Here is a 17,290-nt window from a genome sequence, read left to right as displayed (position 1 = left end):
ATGATTACCTTATTATGTTCCGTTTCCCTAGATATCTGAAATTTTGAAGACAGACACTAGAAAGGAAAAAAAAAGTCACATTCTAATTATTCATACCTTTTTATCTATACAAAGTGTTCATCCAAGTACATTAAAAGAAAAATACAGTTTTATTTAGATGGTTTATGCATTATTATTGATAGATTATTCACTATATGATACGTAGAATGAAAAATGGTATACTAAAGTCATTTGAAGTTTCTAGAAAAAAAGTCTTAAGTAAATCAACTGTAAAACTTACTCCAAGATGCTGAAGAAGTCAGATACCTCTGGACTGGGGGCTCTTTGCCAGTAGGCAATCAGAGTCTCTGAAAGGAAACACCAAGTGGCATGAGACTCCTTGAAATTCAAAGGTTTTTCCTTTTTTTTTTTTAAATTTAATTTTAAAGAGCTCTCTTTACCCTCCGAAATTGTTTTCATAATGTGTAGAAAGCACATGAGAAGACTCCTGGTTTCTGCTTGATCTAACTTGTCAAATCGAAGAGTTGAGCCTATCAGAGACAAGGGTCTTGGGATCTAGGGATGAAAGAAACAGCAAGGATTGAGGAGGAGGAGGAGGAGACAGCTGACTTGTAATGCGCTTGGTAAGTTCGGGAGGGAAGTCGTACCTTTTCACAGTTGTCAGTCTTCTCACTGCTCTTCTCAGTGGTACTTGGGTTGGAGTCAAGACTTGCTAACGAAGCTCTGGAATCAGCATGGGTTACTGTAGAAATAGCTATTGATGAAAATGCTGTAAACACAAGCCATAGCACACAGACAGTAATGAGATGCATGGGCACACACACACACACAAAGCTAAAATGAACCAAAAAGATGCTGATCGTTTAGGTATTGTGAAAGGCTGACACAATAGAGTCGGATTGGCATGAAAGATATGCAACTTTTAAAATATTATTTTAACAGCCATGCCTGTATGAAGGATTTAAGAACATTTAGACCATTATAACTGGAAATAAAGTGTGCTCCTTTGATTTCTTACAAAGCTTTTTAAAGAATGTCTCTGTTTTAAAATGTTTAATAAAAGTTCTTAAGGATGATTTGGAGGAAGCAGCTTTCAATTTTTGACAGTTTGTAAGAAATTAAGATGACATTTCCAAAATAGTTCTTAAAAATAATCTTTGAAGTGGAAGGGCTATTATATTTTAAAAGGCTGTATGCAATGAAAACATCAAGATTATTTCCAGAATGAAACAATTTGATGACATCTGAATAGATTTCTTCTTAATCCAAGTAGAAATGAACACTAAGTAGAAGAGGAAGTTGTTGGATGACATTCAGAGAAACATGTTACAAGACTCTTTAGCTATATAAATGCAGAATACTTTGCCTCATACATTATGTACAATGAATGAGTGGGTAAAAAGCAGAGATATACAATGTAAACACAGATGAGTGTTAAACACGATTGTCTGGAAGGTCTGAGGTACCTGCTATAGAATTTAAAACATCTTTAGAAAACGATGTGTCTGCAGAGTTGGCATGTTTCATAGCTGACTGGGTGTGGAATCCTCCGTTGGTACTGAGGTCATCTCTAGACCCCTGTATTCAAAGCACAGAAGAGATTAGTGGAAATAAACATATTTCAACATCATAAACCTACAAATGTTTTCTTCATTACATTGTCAATTAGATGATATGAGATTTGATTTTTATATTTTTGCAAAATCTTTTGCCAAAGTAGGCAGTGAAAGTGAATACTGTCAAACCATAATCTTAGTCACAATTTGATTTCTTATGTGATTTTAAAATTTTTAAACAATATTCAGTGGAAACCCTTTCAGATATAGATTAAATCAGTGGTCCCCAACCTTTTTGGCACCTTTAGATTTTGTGGAAGAAAGTTTTTCCACAGACCCTGGTGGAAGGATGGTTTGGAGATGATTCAAACACATTACATTTATTGTGCATTTTATGTCTATTATTATTACATCAGCTCCACTTCAGATCATCAGGCATTAGATCCCAGAAGTTGGGGACCCCTGGACTAAATGACTATGATGGTTATTGATAAGTTCACAGATTTAAAAAAAAATTTAATTGAACTATAATTGATGTACAATATTATATAAGTATAGAACATAGGGATTCACAGTTTTAAAGGTTACACTCCATTTACAGTTATAATAAAATACTGGCTACATTCCCCATGTTGTACAATATATCCTTATACTTATAAAATAATAATTTTATATATAACCCTTTGTACCTCTTAACTCCTATTCCTATGACTCTTCCCTCTTCCTACTGCTAATCACTAGTTTGTTGTCTATATCTGTGAGTCTGCTTCTTTTTTCTGTCATATTCACTAGTTTGTTGTATTTTTTAGATTCCACCTATAAGTGGTATCATAAATGCATCGATTAGATTATCACTATTATCATGGATATTTAAATGTATGTTATTATTATTAAGAACGAGATGTTCAGTTCAGTTCAGTTCAGTCGCTCAGTCGTGTCCGACTCTTTGCGACCCCATGAATCACAGCACACCAGGCATCCCTGTCCATCACCAACTCCCGGAGTTCACTCAAACTCATGTCCATTGAGTCGGTGATGCCATCCAGCCAGCTCATTCTCTGTCGTCCCCGTCTCCTCCCACCCCCAATCCAACCCAGCATCAGACTCTTTTCCAGTGAGTCAACTCTTTGCATGAGGTGGCCAAAGTATTGGAGTTTCAACTTTAGCATCAGTCCTTCCAACGAACACCCAGGATTGATCTCCTTTAGAATGGACTGGTTGTATCTACTTGCAGTTCAAGGGATTCTCAAGAGTCTTCTCAGCACCGCAGTTCAAAAGCATCAATTCTTCGGGGATCAGCTTTCTTCACAGTCCAACTCTCACATCCATACATGAACACGGGAAAAACCATAGCCTTGACTAGACAGACCTTTGTTGGCAAAGTAATGTCTCTGCTTCTTAATATGCTATCTAGGTTGGTCATAACTTTCCTTCCAAGGAGTAAGCGTCTTTTAATTTCATGGCTGCAATCAGCATCTGCAGTGATTTTAGAGCCCCCCAAAATAAAGTCTGACACTGTTTTCACTGTTTTTCCATCTATTTCCCATGAAGTGATGGGACCAGATGCCACGATCTTAGTTTTCTGAATGTTGAGCTTCAAGCCAACCTTTTCACTCTCCTCTTTCACTTTCATCAAGAGGCCTTTGAGTTCCTCTTCACTTTCTGCCATAAGGGTGGTGTCATCTGCATATCTGAGGTTATTGATATTTCTCCCGGCAATCTTGATTGCAGCTTGTGCTTCTTCCAGCCCAGCATTCCTCATGATGTACTCCGCATATAAGTTAAATAAGCAGGGTGACAATATACAACCTTGACCTACTTCTTTTCCTATTTGGAACCAGTCTGTTGTTCCATGTCCAGTTCTGACTGTTGCTTCCTGACCTGCATACAGGTTTCTCAAGAGGCAGGTCAGGTGGTCTGGTATTCCCATCTCTTTCAGAATTTTCCACAGTTTATTGTGATCCACATAGTCAAAGGCTTTGGCATAGTCAATGAAGCAGAAATAGGTGCTTTTCTGGAACTCTCTTGCTTTCTCCATGATCCAGCAGATGTTGGCAATTTGATCTCTGGTGCCTCTGCCTTTTCTAAAACCTGCTTGAACATCTGGAAGTTCACTGTTCACATATTGCTGAAGCCTGGTTGGAGAATTTTTACTAGCGTGGGAGATGAGTGCAATTGTGCGGTAGTTTGAGCATTCTTTGGCATTGCCTTTCTTTGGGACTGGAATGAAGACTGACCTTTTCCAGTCCTGTGGCCACTGCTGAGTTTTCCAAATTTGCTGGCTTATTGAGTGCAGCACTTTCACAGCATCATCTTTCAGGATTTGAAATAGCTCAATTGGAATTCCATTACCTCCACTAGCTTTGTTCGTAGTGATGCTCTCTAAGGTCCACTTGACTTCACATTCCAAGATGTCTGGTTCCAGGTGAGTGATCAGGTCATCGTGATTATCTTGGTCGTGAAGCTCTTTTTTGTACAGTTCTTCTGTGTATTCCTGCCACCTCTTCTTAATATCTTCTGCTTCTGTTAGGTCCCTACCATTTCTGTCCTTTATCGAGCCCATCTTTGCATGAAATGTTCCCTTGATATCTCTAATTTTCTTGAAAAGATCTCTTGTTTTTCCTACTCTGTTGTTTTCCTCTAATTCTTTGCATTGATCGCTGAGGAAGTCTTTCTTATCTCTCCTTGCTATTCTTTGGAACTCTGCATTCAGATGCTTATATCTGTCCTTTTCTCCTTTGCTTTTCACTTCTCTTCTTTTCACAGCTATTTGTAAGGCCTCCTCAGACAGCCATTTTGCTTTTTGCATTTCTTTTCCATGGGGATGGTCTTGGTCCCTGTCTCCTGTACAGTGTCATGAACCTCCGTCCAGAGTTCATCAGGCACCCTATCTATCAGATCTAGTCCCTTAAATCTATTTCTTACTTCCACTGTATAATCATAAGGGATTTGATTTAGGTCATATCTGAATGGTCTAGTGGTTTGCCCTACTTTTTTCAATTTAAGTCTGAATTTGGCAATAAGGAGTTCATGATCTGAGCCACAGTCAGCTCCTGGTCTTGTTTTTGCTAACTGTATACAGCTTCTCCATCTTTGGCTGCAAAGAAGATAATCAATCTGATTTCGGTGTTGACCATCTGGTGATGTCCATGTGTAGAGTCTTCTCTTGTGTTGTTGGAAGAGGGTGTTTGCTATGACCAGTGCGTTCTCTTGGCAAAACTCTATTAACCTTTGCCCTGCTTCATTCCGTGCTCCAAGGCCAAATTTGCCTGTTACTCCAGGTATTTCTTGACTTCCTACTTTTGCATTCCAGTCCCTTATAATGAAAAGGACATCTTTTTTGGGTGTTAGTTCTAAAAGGTCTTGTAGGTCTTCATAGAACCATTCAACTTCAGCTTCTTCAGCATTACTGGTTGGGGCATAGACTTGGATTATTGTTAATATTGAATGGTTTGCCTTGGAAATGAACAGAAATCATTCTGACGTTTTTAAGATTGCATCCAAGGACTGCATTTCGGACTCTTTTGTTGACCATGATGGCTATTCCATTTCTTCTAAGGGATTCCTGCCTACAGTAGTAGATATAATGGTCATCTGAGTTAAATTCACCCATTCCAGTCCATTTTAGTTCACTGACTCCTAGAATGTCTATGTTCACTCTTGCCGTCTCCTGTTTGACCACTTCCAACTTGCCTTGATTCATGGACCTAACATTCCAGGTTCGTATGCAATATTGCTCTTCACAGCACCGGACCTTGCTTCTATCACCAGTCACATCCACAACTGGGAACGAGATGTTAGATACTTACAATGTGCCAGTCTCTATGATGTATGTTTTCTATTACACATTTAATTCTCCTAAGAACCCTGTGATAGAGGTATTCTGCTCCATTTTATAAATGAGGAAAAAGTTGAATTGCTTATTGAAGGTTACATAGACAGTAACTGATACCGGTCCAAGGTAAAAAAAAAAATTCCAGACATAGTTCCCAACTTCTAGACACTATAAACACCTCAAAACACCTATATTAATGCATATATATGGAACCTAGAAAAATGGTACAGATGAACCTATTTGCAGGGTAGGAACAGAGATGCAGATGTAGAGAATGGATGTGTGGACACAGGAGGGATGGGGAAGGAGAGGGTGAAAAGAATTGAGAAAGTACCATCCAAGCCACATGGAAAGCCCCATATGTCTGCTCCCATGTGCAACACAGATGGCTAGATAGCTGCGTATATATAACACAGGCAGCTGAGCTCAGTGCTCTGTGACCTGGGGAGGGCGAAATGAAGGGCTGGGTGGGAGGGAGGTCTAACAGGGAGGGAATAGATGCATGCATATGGCTGATATACTTCACTGTACAGCAGAAAGTAACACAACAGTGTAAAGCAGTTATAGGACAATAAAAAATAGATAAATAAAAAACCAAAAGCAAACAACTTCTCTCTCCCCTCCACCAAAAAAAAAAAAAACAAAACACCTAGCAAGAAGCACTGTTCTGTTTAATCTTTAGTTTGCTCACATTCAGGGGAAAATGGTTATCAAGGCCAAAAATATTTAAAAAATGCAAATTCTTTATTAAAATAGACACTTGGAATATTATGCAAACTTACCTGATTCGATGTATTGATGGTAAAAGGATACAGGTCCTTTAGGTAAATCCTTGGCATATTGTCCAGAAGCATGCCATAGAGGGGCATGTATAAACTGGCTATCTGGGCCTGCTTTTCCTAGGTAGAAAAGCAGTCAAAAGAAATGATTCACATAAAAATCAATAGACTTGTAGGTTTGATAGGCACTTAATGCAGTGAACCATTAAATGGTGCTTAGGGAAGGGAGAAAGAAAGACCACTTACTGGTTCTCTGTATCGATCATCAAATGAATGCTTAGCCATTAGATTTTTTAGGACAGCTAAAGCCAAGTGCCTGATATCTTGATCTTCTTGCAGAGCAAAGCCAACTTCTCGGAGCAGAATTCCAATTAAGAAGTGTTTGCGGCAAAATTCATTCGTAACCGAATATTCAGGCATATCTTTGTGAGGAAGGTAAAGAGATCATGTTACTGAAAGTCAGATGATCACTTTACAATCAAGCGAGGTGGAACAAACAACTATAAACCCCTCTTGCTACTAGGAGGGATTCAGCAATACAGTCTTGTATGAAAAATGTGAAGGCGGCATTCAGTAAATACTGTTTATTCTTATCCAAAACAGTGCATGTGTGCATGCTGAGTCATTTCAGTCATGTTCAACTCTTGCGATCCTATGGACCACAGCCTGCCAGGCTCCTCTGTCCATGGGATTTTCCCAGCAAGAATACTGGCGTGAGTTGCCGTTTCTTACTCTGGGGATCTTTCCAACCCAGGACTACATGTTAGGGATAATGAACTGTTAGAACACTCCACATCATATCTGACCAGGAGTAAAGTAAACACATCGATTTTTTCCAGTCTGTGAAAATACTGCTGAAGGCAGAAGTTCAGGGAATGTGGAAGTTAGGTTAAATAAATTTTTCCATGAAATACTGAGTAACAGTGAGGAGCCAAAAATAAAACAAAACTTGCAAATTGCCCATTTATACCTAGAAAAAAATTTGCCTGGACTATTTCAAGTTATGAACTTTTCTGGGGTAAAAATAAACTGATATGATTCTAATGATCTCAATTTTGAGAGAAGGGTTAGAACCAGGCTGTGGCTTATTGATAGAAATATCATAGAAAGATAGTTTCATTGAATAAGCATGTTATTACATATGATTGGGAATTTCATGTATGGTTACACTCTAAGGAAATTTCTGATGCTTTGGGAAACTAAAGTTCAAACTTTGGAGAATAGGGTATGAAAGAATTCAAACTAAGGAAGCATTTAATTATTTGTGGTAAAAGAAAAGCTCAGTCAACTTTTTGACTATTTTGATTAGATGATATTTGATATTTTAATATATTTAATTAGAGGATATGACTATTAGCATCTAGAAACTGGAAATATGAAGTGTCTATACTCATCAATATTATCAAAATACAAAGTGGTTATTGATGCTGAGATAGTGTAATAGAAAATAAAAATCATTTACCTGATGCATGTAACTCTTGTATTGATTCTGAAGGTGTCAAAGGATCTGAATTTAATATAAATAAACAAAAAGATCTGATATATACATACTCAGATAAACTTCATATTCATTAACTATGTGTAATTTATACTTAAAAAATATATTGTCTTAAAATACAAGTGAATCCCTTCAATAAAGCTTTGCTTTTCAAGACAAGGCTTTGGTTGTTTACTTCTTTTCTTAAGAAAGAATGTCATGAACAGAATTATTTTAATTCTTAGCCTTCTTCTTGGGCACCATTTTTTCCTTCTATCCGAAACCTGCTTGCTATGAAATATGTTTTTATGTTTACTATTGATAATATCAGATCTACAAAGGTTTCTGAGCTACTGATAAATAGTAAACAATCCCTTTTACTTATTGATAAATAGTAAACTGTCCCTTCTCCAGGGTAAATTCCAGACCCAGGAATTGAACCGGGGTCTCCTGCATTGCGGGTGGATTCTTTCTAGCTGAGCTACTTGGGAAGTAAACAGAATCCAAATGACTAAAACAGATTTTGATCCCCATGACTGTCTTAACCAGCCTGCCTAATGCAGTGATAACTTGGCACTTGTAACGAGGTTAATATTCTTTGATTTACAAGCACCAATTGTATGGCTTTCTTGGCCTTCTCTTTGATGAAAAAGAAAACATAAACAAAAATTGAGAAATACAGTGCTGTACTCTTTACCACATGCTATCGTTTTCTGCATTTTAACCTGATTACCTGGGTCTAATCCCCATATGACAATTTCAGACAAAACAATACTGAGGAAACAGGAATATAAACAAAGAAGGTAAGACAAACAAACAGATGTGTTCCCTTTGGAGGAACTGATAAAAATCTGGGACTTATTACCTGGAATGTTTGCTGATCTTATGGGGAGACACAATGGAATAAAGTGTTCATGCTGACATACTTCTTGGAGAAAATCAAATTTATATTGGCATAAGGTCTAAAAAAGAGGCAAAAGAATGACTATTATTCACACACTAAGAAAGTTAATAGAAAATATGCACTTGAATCTTATCTCTAAAAAGGAAGTGGAGTTATTTTTGTGTGACCACTGGGTCACTGTTAAGTTTAAAGGATTTTGTCCCCTCTGCAGTGGTAAATGTAGTCAGGCACGCTATTTTTGGAGATTGGTCAAGGCCTGTGCAGGAAGTGGTTTCATTTGTAACCTACCTTGAGCTTCTATGTGATACAATCTTTTTGAGTTCTGTTTTTTTCACTTCTTTTAGCATATAGCAAAATATATTTATTCTGAGAAAGACAGTGCCTCACCACACGTACTACGATGTACAACTACACTCAAGTTGAAGAGCAGATCACACCAATCAACTTCTAAGATCCAGTGCTAAGGAAAAAAATGGTGCAGATAATCTAAACTTAGAGTGTATCTCTCTCCATCTGCCATTTATTCTGAGAGTACATTATCTCATTCCACCCCTTCCCTGCCCTTGCAAACAGGTCTGTCATCTCAATGTTTTGAGTAGGACAGTGATAAATGAAATGCAGACATGATCCAAAACAACTTGAATACAACTGCATAAATAGGAACAATTAGCAAGTCCATAACCATTCTATTTTCATTGTCATGCAAACTAAGTAATCAATTTTTAAGACTCAGTTAGCTTGTGTTCATTGTATTCACTAAAAACATCTAACAAAATAAAATATATTTCATTTGCTCAGATATTTTAGAATCATAATTTGTGACAACTTTAGTCAGTAATTTAGAATACTGACATGTCAAACAAGGGTAGTATTTGACTTAATCCTTTGTACATCAAAGTGAAAAGGAACATAATTAAATTACACAGTAATCACTCTTCATTGAGTATGTTCCATTTGGTCTTTGATAAGATATATAATTTAGGGTCACTGGAATCATACCTAAAAGGATATTCTGGAAATTTCATGCATAACTGGAGCACTAATGAAGGACATTCTTTAAAAAAATATTTACAGAAAGAACTGGATTTTCAGAACTGAATGACATATAATCATGCAGTTCTCCTAGCTAAATCTCTACAGCTAAAAAATAACATTCAGGCTCCTAAGCCTAACATGAAATGCTCCAAGAATATCATTATTTACTTTTGGAATTTCTATATTTGTTTCTATAAATATATTCTATTTCTATATTCATAAATATATTTCTATATTCTTTCCCAATACCTAGATGACTTCTCTTGGGGACTTATTTTCCTCCCGATGGGGAAAGAAAGGTTAATGGAGAACTGTTAATTCAGGTGCCTTCTCTTCCACGTGACCCAAAGCAGACTATTTACATGCTTCCTTTCTGGAGTGTAAATCTTTAAAAAAATTTTTTTACTGTAGTATAGTTGATTTATAATGTTGTGTTAGTTTCAGATGTACAGCAAAGTGGATCAGTTATTATATATATATATATATATATCCATTCTTTTTTAGATTCTTTTCCCAAGTAGGTTATTACAGAATATTAACTAGAGTTCCCTGCATTATACGGTAGGTCCTTATTATATATCTATTTTGTATATTGTAATGTGTATATGTTCATCCCAATCTCCTATTTATCACATCCTCCCACGTTTCCTCTTTGGTAACCATAAATTTGAGTGAGTCCATTTCTGGTTTGTAAATAAGTTTATTTGTATCTTAAAAAAATTAGATTCCACATATAAGTTGTATCATATGGTATTTGTCTTTCTCTGTCTGACTTACTTCACTTAGATAATCTCGAAGTCCCTCCACATTGCTGCAAATGACCTTATTTCATTTTTATGGCCAAATAATATTCCACTGTATACTGTAAGCAGAGTGTTAAGAGGGAGAAAATGGTCCCATTTCATTATTTAAGGAGCAGCAGACCTTGGCCCCAGGTTCATCCTTTGTGATTACTCTTTTGCCCTGGAAATGCCTTGGTCTCTGCTCTTTTCCAAGCCTAGTTCTCCCAATATCCTTCCAATAAATTCCCTTTCACTCAAACTGGAGTAAGTTTCTGTTGGTTGCAACAGAAAGAACCTTAATGCTTAATGATACAAGTTTCAGAGTCTGGCCCATTTCCAGGCTATGTCCCTCTGGCATATGCCATATTGTATAGCTCAGTGGTTCTCAACCTTGAAAGAACACAGAAATCACGTGAAGGTGACAGGAATCTTGCTGCATTCCAGATTTCTGGGCCCCACCTGCAGTAGCTCAGCTCTGAGATCACTGGTCTAGGAACCACACTTTGGGAACCACTGCTCCCTAGATATTAGTACTATTCTCTGTCTCCAGACACAGAGTCACTATTTATGTAAAGTGATCAACTGTTCCATTTTGCCCAAGACTGTAAATTTCCAGAGAAGTAGAAATTGCTAAAACCAAGACAGTCCTTGGGCAAACCTGAGGAAAAAGAATTGCAGCCAGAATCACTCCTCTCATAGCCCACAAGAAATAGAAATGAAATGTAAACACTTTAACCCCATGCCCATTTGTCCCCCATGAAGGGAGGACTTGGGAGACTTGCTGAACTGATAAGCGATTTTAAAAGCATGCCTTTCATTGTATAGAAATTATTTTTTGATACAAATAATGGATAGGTTATTGCTTTAGACAGATTATACACAGAGACCAGTGTATTTATTTGTAATGCAACAGTTTGGAAAGCCATCACTCCTGAATGTGGTTCTTACCTTGGGATCACCAGAGGAGAACATGCTGATGTAATTGTTAACCATCTTAAACACAAAACCCCGGTCCATAAATGTAAAGCAGCGCTAAAAAATAAATAAAAGTTTAAATTCAGATGTTTTTAAGGATCATTAAAGATGTTAGAAAAGATGATTAAAAATATTGAAGCAAAATAACATCTCACTAAATGTGTTGTATAATAAATGTTTGAACAATATCTACAATATGCTTAAGCATTCATCCACATATGGCAGCTAATTAAAATACCAGATATAGGACACACACCACAAAGTTACAAACCCATATTTATCATTTTTCATAAAACATCTCTTGGAGCTTTGCAATGAAACACTGCAAAGCCCTTTCCTTTTAATATAGAAATTTTTAGCTTTTACTTGTCTATTTTTTAACCACTTTGCTACATTTTATTATTGTTTTTTAATATTTTTTTCCACAGTTCCTTAGGTAAAGATCATTTGCTGTACAACATCAGGTAGGAACAGGGGCAGCACAGACAGGTCAGGGAAACCTTTTGCAATCTCGCTGGCCTCTTTCAATAGCTTTTCTTTTCAGCCAAGGCAGCTTGAATTTGAAGAGTGAAGGTAAGAGAGCCTGAGATTTCTATCAGTGAGCTGCTCACTGTCTGTCTTACTCTGTCATCACACTGTCGTAACTGTAATAAGGACAGTTTTAAGCAGTAGGTAGGTTTAGAGGAGTCAGGAAAGCATTGCAAGTCGGCTCAGCATCTGCTCTCTATCCCAAAGACTAATGGCCACGTAACCAGTAACCAAGCTACGGGGGCCAGTTCCTGCACTGAAAAAGTGTGAAGTGGGCATGGACTATGTTTCCTGATGCAGCATCTTGGGCACTATAGTAGATTAGCTTATGGAGGTCATCACTGCAAGTGTGTTTCATTCCACCCATCCACAAGTGTGCGAGCATGTGTATCACGTGGGTAAATTTCTCGGCTGCTGTATCGCTCAGTATAGAAGGTTTCTTTCTCATCCAGAGTCCAGTAGGGTCCATTGTAATGGTTTTGCATTTCTTAATCTCTCCTCAGTTTTACAAACAAATCTCTTTTCTCAGAAAGGACTGGACATAAAATCTTGTTATAGGCAGTACGCATGTGTGCACGCTAAGTTGTTTCAGTCGTGTCCAACTCTTTGCAACTTGATGGATTGTAGTCTGCCAGGCTCCTCTGTCCACGGGATTCTCCAGGCAAGAGTACTGGAGTGGGTTGCCATGCCCTCATCCACCTCCACCAGGGAACCCGTGGAGTGGAATGGAACCTGTATCTGTCTTCTGAATTGGCAGGCGAGTTCTTTGCCACTAGAGATACCTGGAAAGCCCTATAGGTAGTATATCAAGTGGAAGATTTCCCATCGAAATACGCCCAGGTATAAACATGAGTTATTTTCTCCAACAACATGTTTCCAGTTGATTGGTCAATCATATGTTTGTTTTCTTTCCCTTTCCATTTTTCTATGTTTCTATTCATTACATACGACTTCATTTATATTTTCATTTTCAGTATGAATTTAAGTTCTTTCAATCATCTCCCTTTAGTAAAAAAGTAAATGGCTCCCTGGTCCTCCTATCTCCCAACAGAACAGGGAGGAAAGGTAACACCAGAACATAATCACAGGTAAAGAAGGTGCAGAGGAGGGGAGGAAGAGGGCTTTGATGTCCTCTGCACTATGCAGGCTCTCAGCAGGTGGGTCAGGCCCTCTAAGGGTCTCCATCTGTAGAATGAAGTCCCAACTGGTGACCCTTGGAATATTCCCAATGCAGAGCTCTCTCCCCGGAGACCTCTGCTATTGCTGTCTCCTTCCTGCTGGGAAGAAGCTTGGGTCTCATTTTGCAGAGAGGAAGACCATCTAGTATAACTGTGGGTTCTAGAAACTTCTCAAGAAAGAGCATGAGAACAGAAGCACTTTGGTGAAGTCACAGGGCACCTTGATTAGACGGAGGAGGAACTTGTCATCCTCTTTTCAAGGGGCAGTGAGGGATAAGGGGGCAGGTTGTTCCAAGGATACAAAGCAGGTAGAATCAGCCTTTTTCCTACAGAGAGCCCTCCTGCGGGTCAAGCTTCATCAAACGTGTCTCTCCTGTCATCGGTACCCTATTTCTGGCCCATTCCAGCACCTTTTTAACCCCAAGGGCAGAGGATCTTTCACCCATTTTTAAGGCATGGAGGGGCCTCTCTGCTTTTGTTTTAAAATAATCTTTCCATATTCTGCTAATATGGCAAACTATGTTCCATGAGCCAAAACTGGCCCACTGTTTGTTTTTGTAAATAATGTTTTATTGGGACACAGCTGTACCCATTTGTTTATATATTGTCCATGGTGAACGGTCTATGGGTTTCCCTGGTGGTTCAGCTGGTAAAGAGTCTGCCGGCAACACAGGAGACCTGGTTCAACCCCTGGGTCAGGAAGATACCCTGGAGAAGGAAATGGCAACCCACTCCAGTATTCTTACCTGGAGAATCCTAAAGATGGAGGAGCCTGGCAGGCTACACTCCATGGAGTTGCAAAGAGTTGGACACAATTGAGTGACTAACACAGAATGGTCTATGATTGTTTCTAGCTGAGTTGGATACTTGCCACAGAGACTGTACGGTCTGCAAAACTAAAAATATTTAACATTTGACCCTTTACAGAAAAACATTTGCAGATTGTTGATATAAAGAATAACATATCCTATCAGATTTTTTCTCAGTCTGGCTTAATAAAGGAAAATATCCTAAATTAAACATGCAAAGATATATTACAATAAAAAATTATTTATTTTGTTTCACCAACTGTGAGAACCAATGAGAATTTTACTCTATAGCTTGTTTAGTGATCAGTTATGAACTCAAATTACAAAGCACACAATCTGATACCCTTTTCGCTTTATATTTTACAAAACCACTTGGTCCATCTTTTTCTTTCTCATCTGGATACTTTACTAGGTATTAACTTATGTACCACCACAGCAACTTTTGCATAGATGGGATTTATAGAAAACATTTATTTATTCCACAAACACAGAACATTTAAGTAAAAGAGTAAATATGAACTTTCCCTTTCATAGACTTGCTTATCCATTTTTTTTTGATATTTAGAGAGAAATATCACAGATGTTTCTTTAAAATATTTTGCTACCAAAATCTGTCTTTTATATGATTGCCAAATGGTTTCCAAAAGCAAATTGAAATAGAGAATAGTCAGAAGAGTGGGTAAAAGACATGACTCTCTAAGAAGGAAAATTAAAATCAGAATGAACTTTCCTTTGCTACCTCCTTGGTATTATATTTGCAAGAGAAGAGTATCTAGACAGGTACGCTTAGGTAATTTAGCATTGTGACCCAGATTGGCAGTGGAAAGAAAAATTACAGAAGCTACATACGTAGCCATGGATGCATTTGCATCCTATCTATCTCTAGGAGAGAACAGTCTGAGAAATGGACAAGGTTTCTGGCCTAAGTGCTACAAAAACATTACTTTCCCATGATGGAAAGCAAAGGAGGACACTTTCTCATCTAGGACATTTTCATGCGGTCACCTCGGAGGGACCACATTCTCCATTTTTGGAAAACAATCTTGGTACAACCATGGTGTTATAATACTTCAATTGTTAAATTCTGATGACAACTAATTTACAGTATTAGATTACTAATGTAGAATTCAACAACCAAAAGAGATAAAAGTCATTTGAAACCTAAGTTAAGTGAATAACTATTTTCTGGGAATATAAAAGTTTTATAACGCCAACAGTGGGGCAGTGTTGAGCAGCTGAACACTCAAAGTTCAATTCACATGCATTATGCCGAACGACTATATTCAATTTTACATCAAAAAATCATGTCATCTTCTTTTCTCTTTTCTCCTTTGTATTCAAATGATTCATATGATAAACTTTACAAACATTTTTAAAAAAGCTTTCTGGGTCAAATTAATGCCATCAGAACTATAATATGAAAACAATGCTTGTAAAATGGATTTTTATAATGTACAATATACTAAACTAGTGTTTCCATTTATGAACTTCACAAAAGTTCTGCTTTCAGTTTACAGTTCATGGATCCACACATCTTATAGACTATATTTGCTTATCTATTGTCAATCCATGCTTTTTACCCACAGCTTTCACCAACCACCGGTGTCACCATTAGCTGTATACTTTGTGTCTCTTTTCACCTTGGACATTCATGTTAGACATTACTTTATGAACCACCAGAAGTTACTTTTGCATAAATGAGGTCCAAGGAAAGCATATGTTTTCTAATAAGTACAGAACATTTAAGCTGAAGAGGGTAGATAAGGGGTCTTTTCCCTTTTTAAGAGACTTGCTTATGCAACATTTTTTTTTTTTGCAATTTAGGGAAGAATACTCTGCAGATGTTTCTTAAATGCAATGTGCTTACAAATTGGACAACATGTCATTTTCTCCAAATTTTCTTTTTCATCAAGCACTTCAGATAAACTACTAGCATAGTAACAAACTGTATTCTCATAGGTCTTAAAATGTGGTAGAAAATTAGAGTAAATTTTTTTCTATTTTACTCTCTTCCTCCTTAACCCTAACCATCTCTTTCTCTTTCTTGAAGCAAGAAAAAAGCAAAAATAAGATGTAAAACAGTGAAGAAGACAATTCAAGAGGTAAACATGCATAGTACATAATTTGAAATAGCATTTAATACATCAAAAAAGAAATTAAACTGAATTAAAATTCATGAATGACAACTTCAGCTAATTTCCCATCTATCTCCATAGTCTCTCTGTTACTAACATTTATTGATAAGTTCCCACAACTGCCCAGTATGTCTTGGTGTCTACTACAAAAAAGCAAGGAAAGTGCCTTCATCAAGGTCACCAATAGTCAACAACTGGGCAAAAGAAAAAAACAGAAGAAAAACATTATCTTTCTGATTGGATGTATGATCTGTTGAGTGATACACCATCATTCTACATTAGCTATTTTTGGACTAAGCTCATTTTTCTTCCTAATTTAATATACAGAAATATTGCTAAATATACATATGTATGCATATATATATTTCATTTTATGTTGCTCAATACTTTAACTGATCATTTTCCTTTTATGTAGCTAATTTGTAATATTTTCATCATGTAAAAAAGAGCCTGGAAGTAAAATAACAAAAATACTCAATTCCCCCAAATTTTTCCAAAGTGGCTATTTGGCATCATTGTGAGACCTGTAGCCATGCCAAAATATCACTTCAAGGATAGAAAAGTCCGAGACAAAAATATTGCCTCAGGAAAAGTTCTCCTTTAAAAATCTCATTTTTCTCTTTAAAAATATTTAGAAGTCCTACATTTGGCATTATTCAAAGCAGATACTTTTCTCTAACCTTGATTTTTGTTCTATAGGACTCCAAATTGAAAAAAAAAAGTCAGAATGTATTCCAAGCAAGAAAGACATAGATGAAAGCATTCATCTAATCGTGGTAGTCTTGACTTTTCATCATAAATGAACCTGTGACTTAATTAACATGTAGAGTATCTCATAGCCACTATCACACAGGCTTGAATAGAATCATGACTTTGTATAATGTACCTTAAGAAATCTGGCAACGCTGTGATTTGCCCTTCTTGTTTCTTCAAGTGCGTCTTTGTTTTTCCAAATCATGTGGTCAGCGAAGCTCATGACAAGATTGTCCAATTCATTTTGAAAAGATTCGGGAAATCTTTGAGGCCGAGAAAGCTAAGGAAAGAATGGGTCATTTCTTTACAATGAGACCGTGAAATACTAAGCCTGGAAAACATAACCTGTAAAACGTACTTCATTCTATTTATTATCAAACAAAAAGTCTTTTTGGAAACTTGAAAGCAATAATGAAATTAGAAGCCATTTCAATTTCAAGGTCACGATTTCCACTTTTCAGTAAATTTTTCTTCTATTTTTGCCAATAAAGCTTTTACTTTTTCATTATAAATTATAACATATATGAATTGCAAACTATTCAGA

General features: G+C 37.0%; 1 protein-coding gene across 5 annotated transcripts in view; it reads right to left on the bottom strand.

The window, feature by feature from the left end:
• DOCK10 (dedicator of cytokinesis 10) overlaps positions 1-17,290 on the bottom strand; it is a 321,880-nt gene that overhangs the window by 46,488 nt on the left and 258,102 nt on the right. For 4 of the 5 annotated variants that reach the window (XM_088845240.1, XM_088845248.1, XM_088845234.1 and 1 more), the window contains exons 28-38: positions 16,880-17,026; positions 11,317-11,400; positions 8,513-8,609; positions 7,633-7,677; positions 6,417-6,592; positions 6,174-6,290; positions 1,467-1,578; positions 648-769; positions 441-555; positions 281-347; positions 9-56 (exon numbers count right to left, since the gene is read on the bottom strand). In XM_088845240.1, coding sequence (XP_088701366.1) covers positions 9-56; positions 281-347; positions 441-555; positions 648-769; positions 1,467-1,578; positions 6,174-6,290; positions 6,417-6,592; positions 7,633-7,677; positions 8,513-8,609; positions 11,317-11,400; positions 16,880-17,026 — 1,130 coding nt within the window. The remainder of the gene's footprint in view (positions 1-8; positions 57-280; positions 348-440; positions 556-647; positions 770-1,466; positions 1,579-6,173; positions 6,291-6,416; positions 6,593-7,632; positions 7,678-8,512; positions 8,610-11,316; positions 11,401-16,879; positions 17,027-17,290) is intronic. The other variant, XM_088845237.1, reaches the window with a different exon arrangement.

Source organism: Moschus berezovskii, chromosome 2 (genome assembly GCF_049115385.1).
Source record: "Moschus berezovskii isolate FMDL1 chromosome 2, NW_MosBer_1.0, whole genome shotgun sequence".
Classification (NCBI taxonomy): Eukaryota; Metazoa; Chordata; class Mammalia; order Artiodactyla; family Moschidae; genus Moschus; species Moschus berezovskii.
This window is presented reverse-complemented; position numbering and strand designations above follow the sequence as displayed.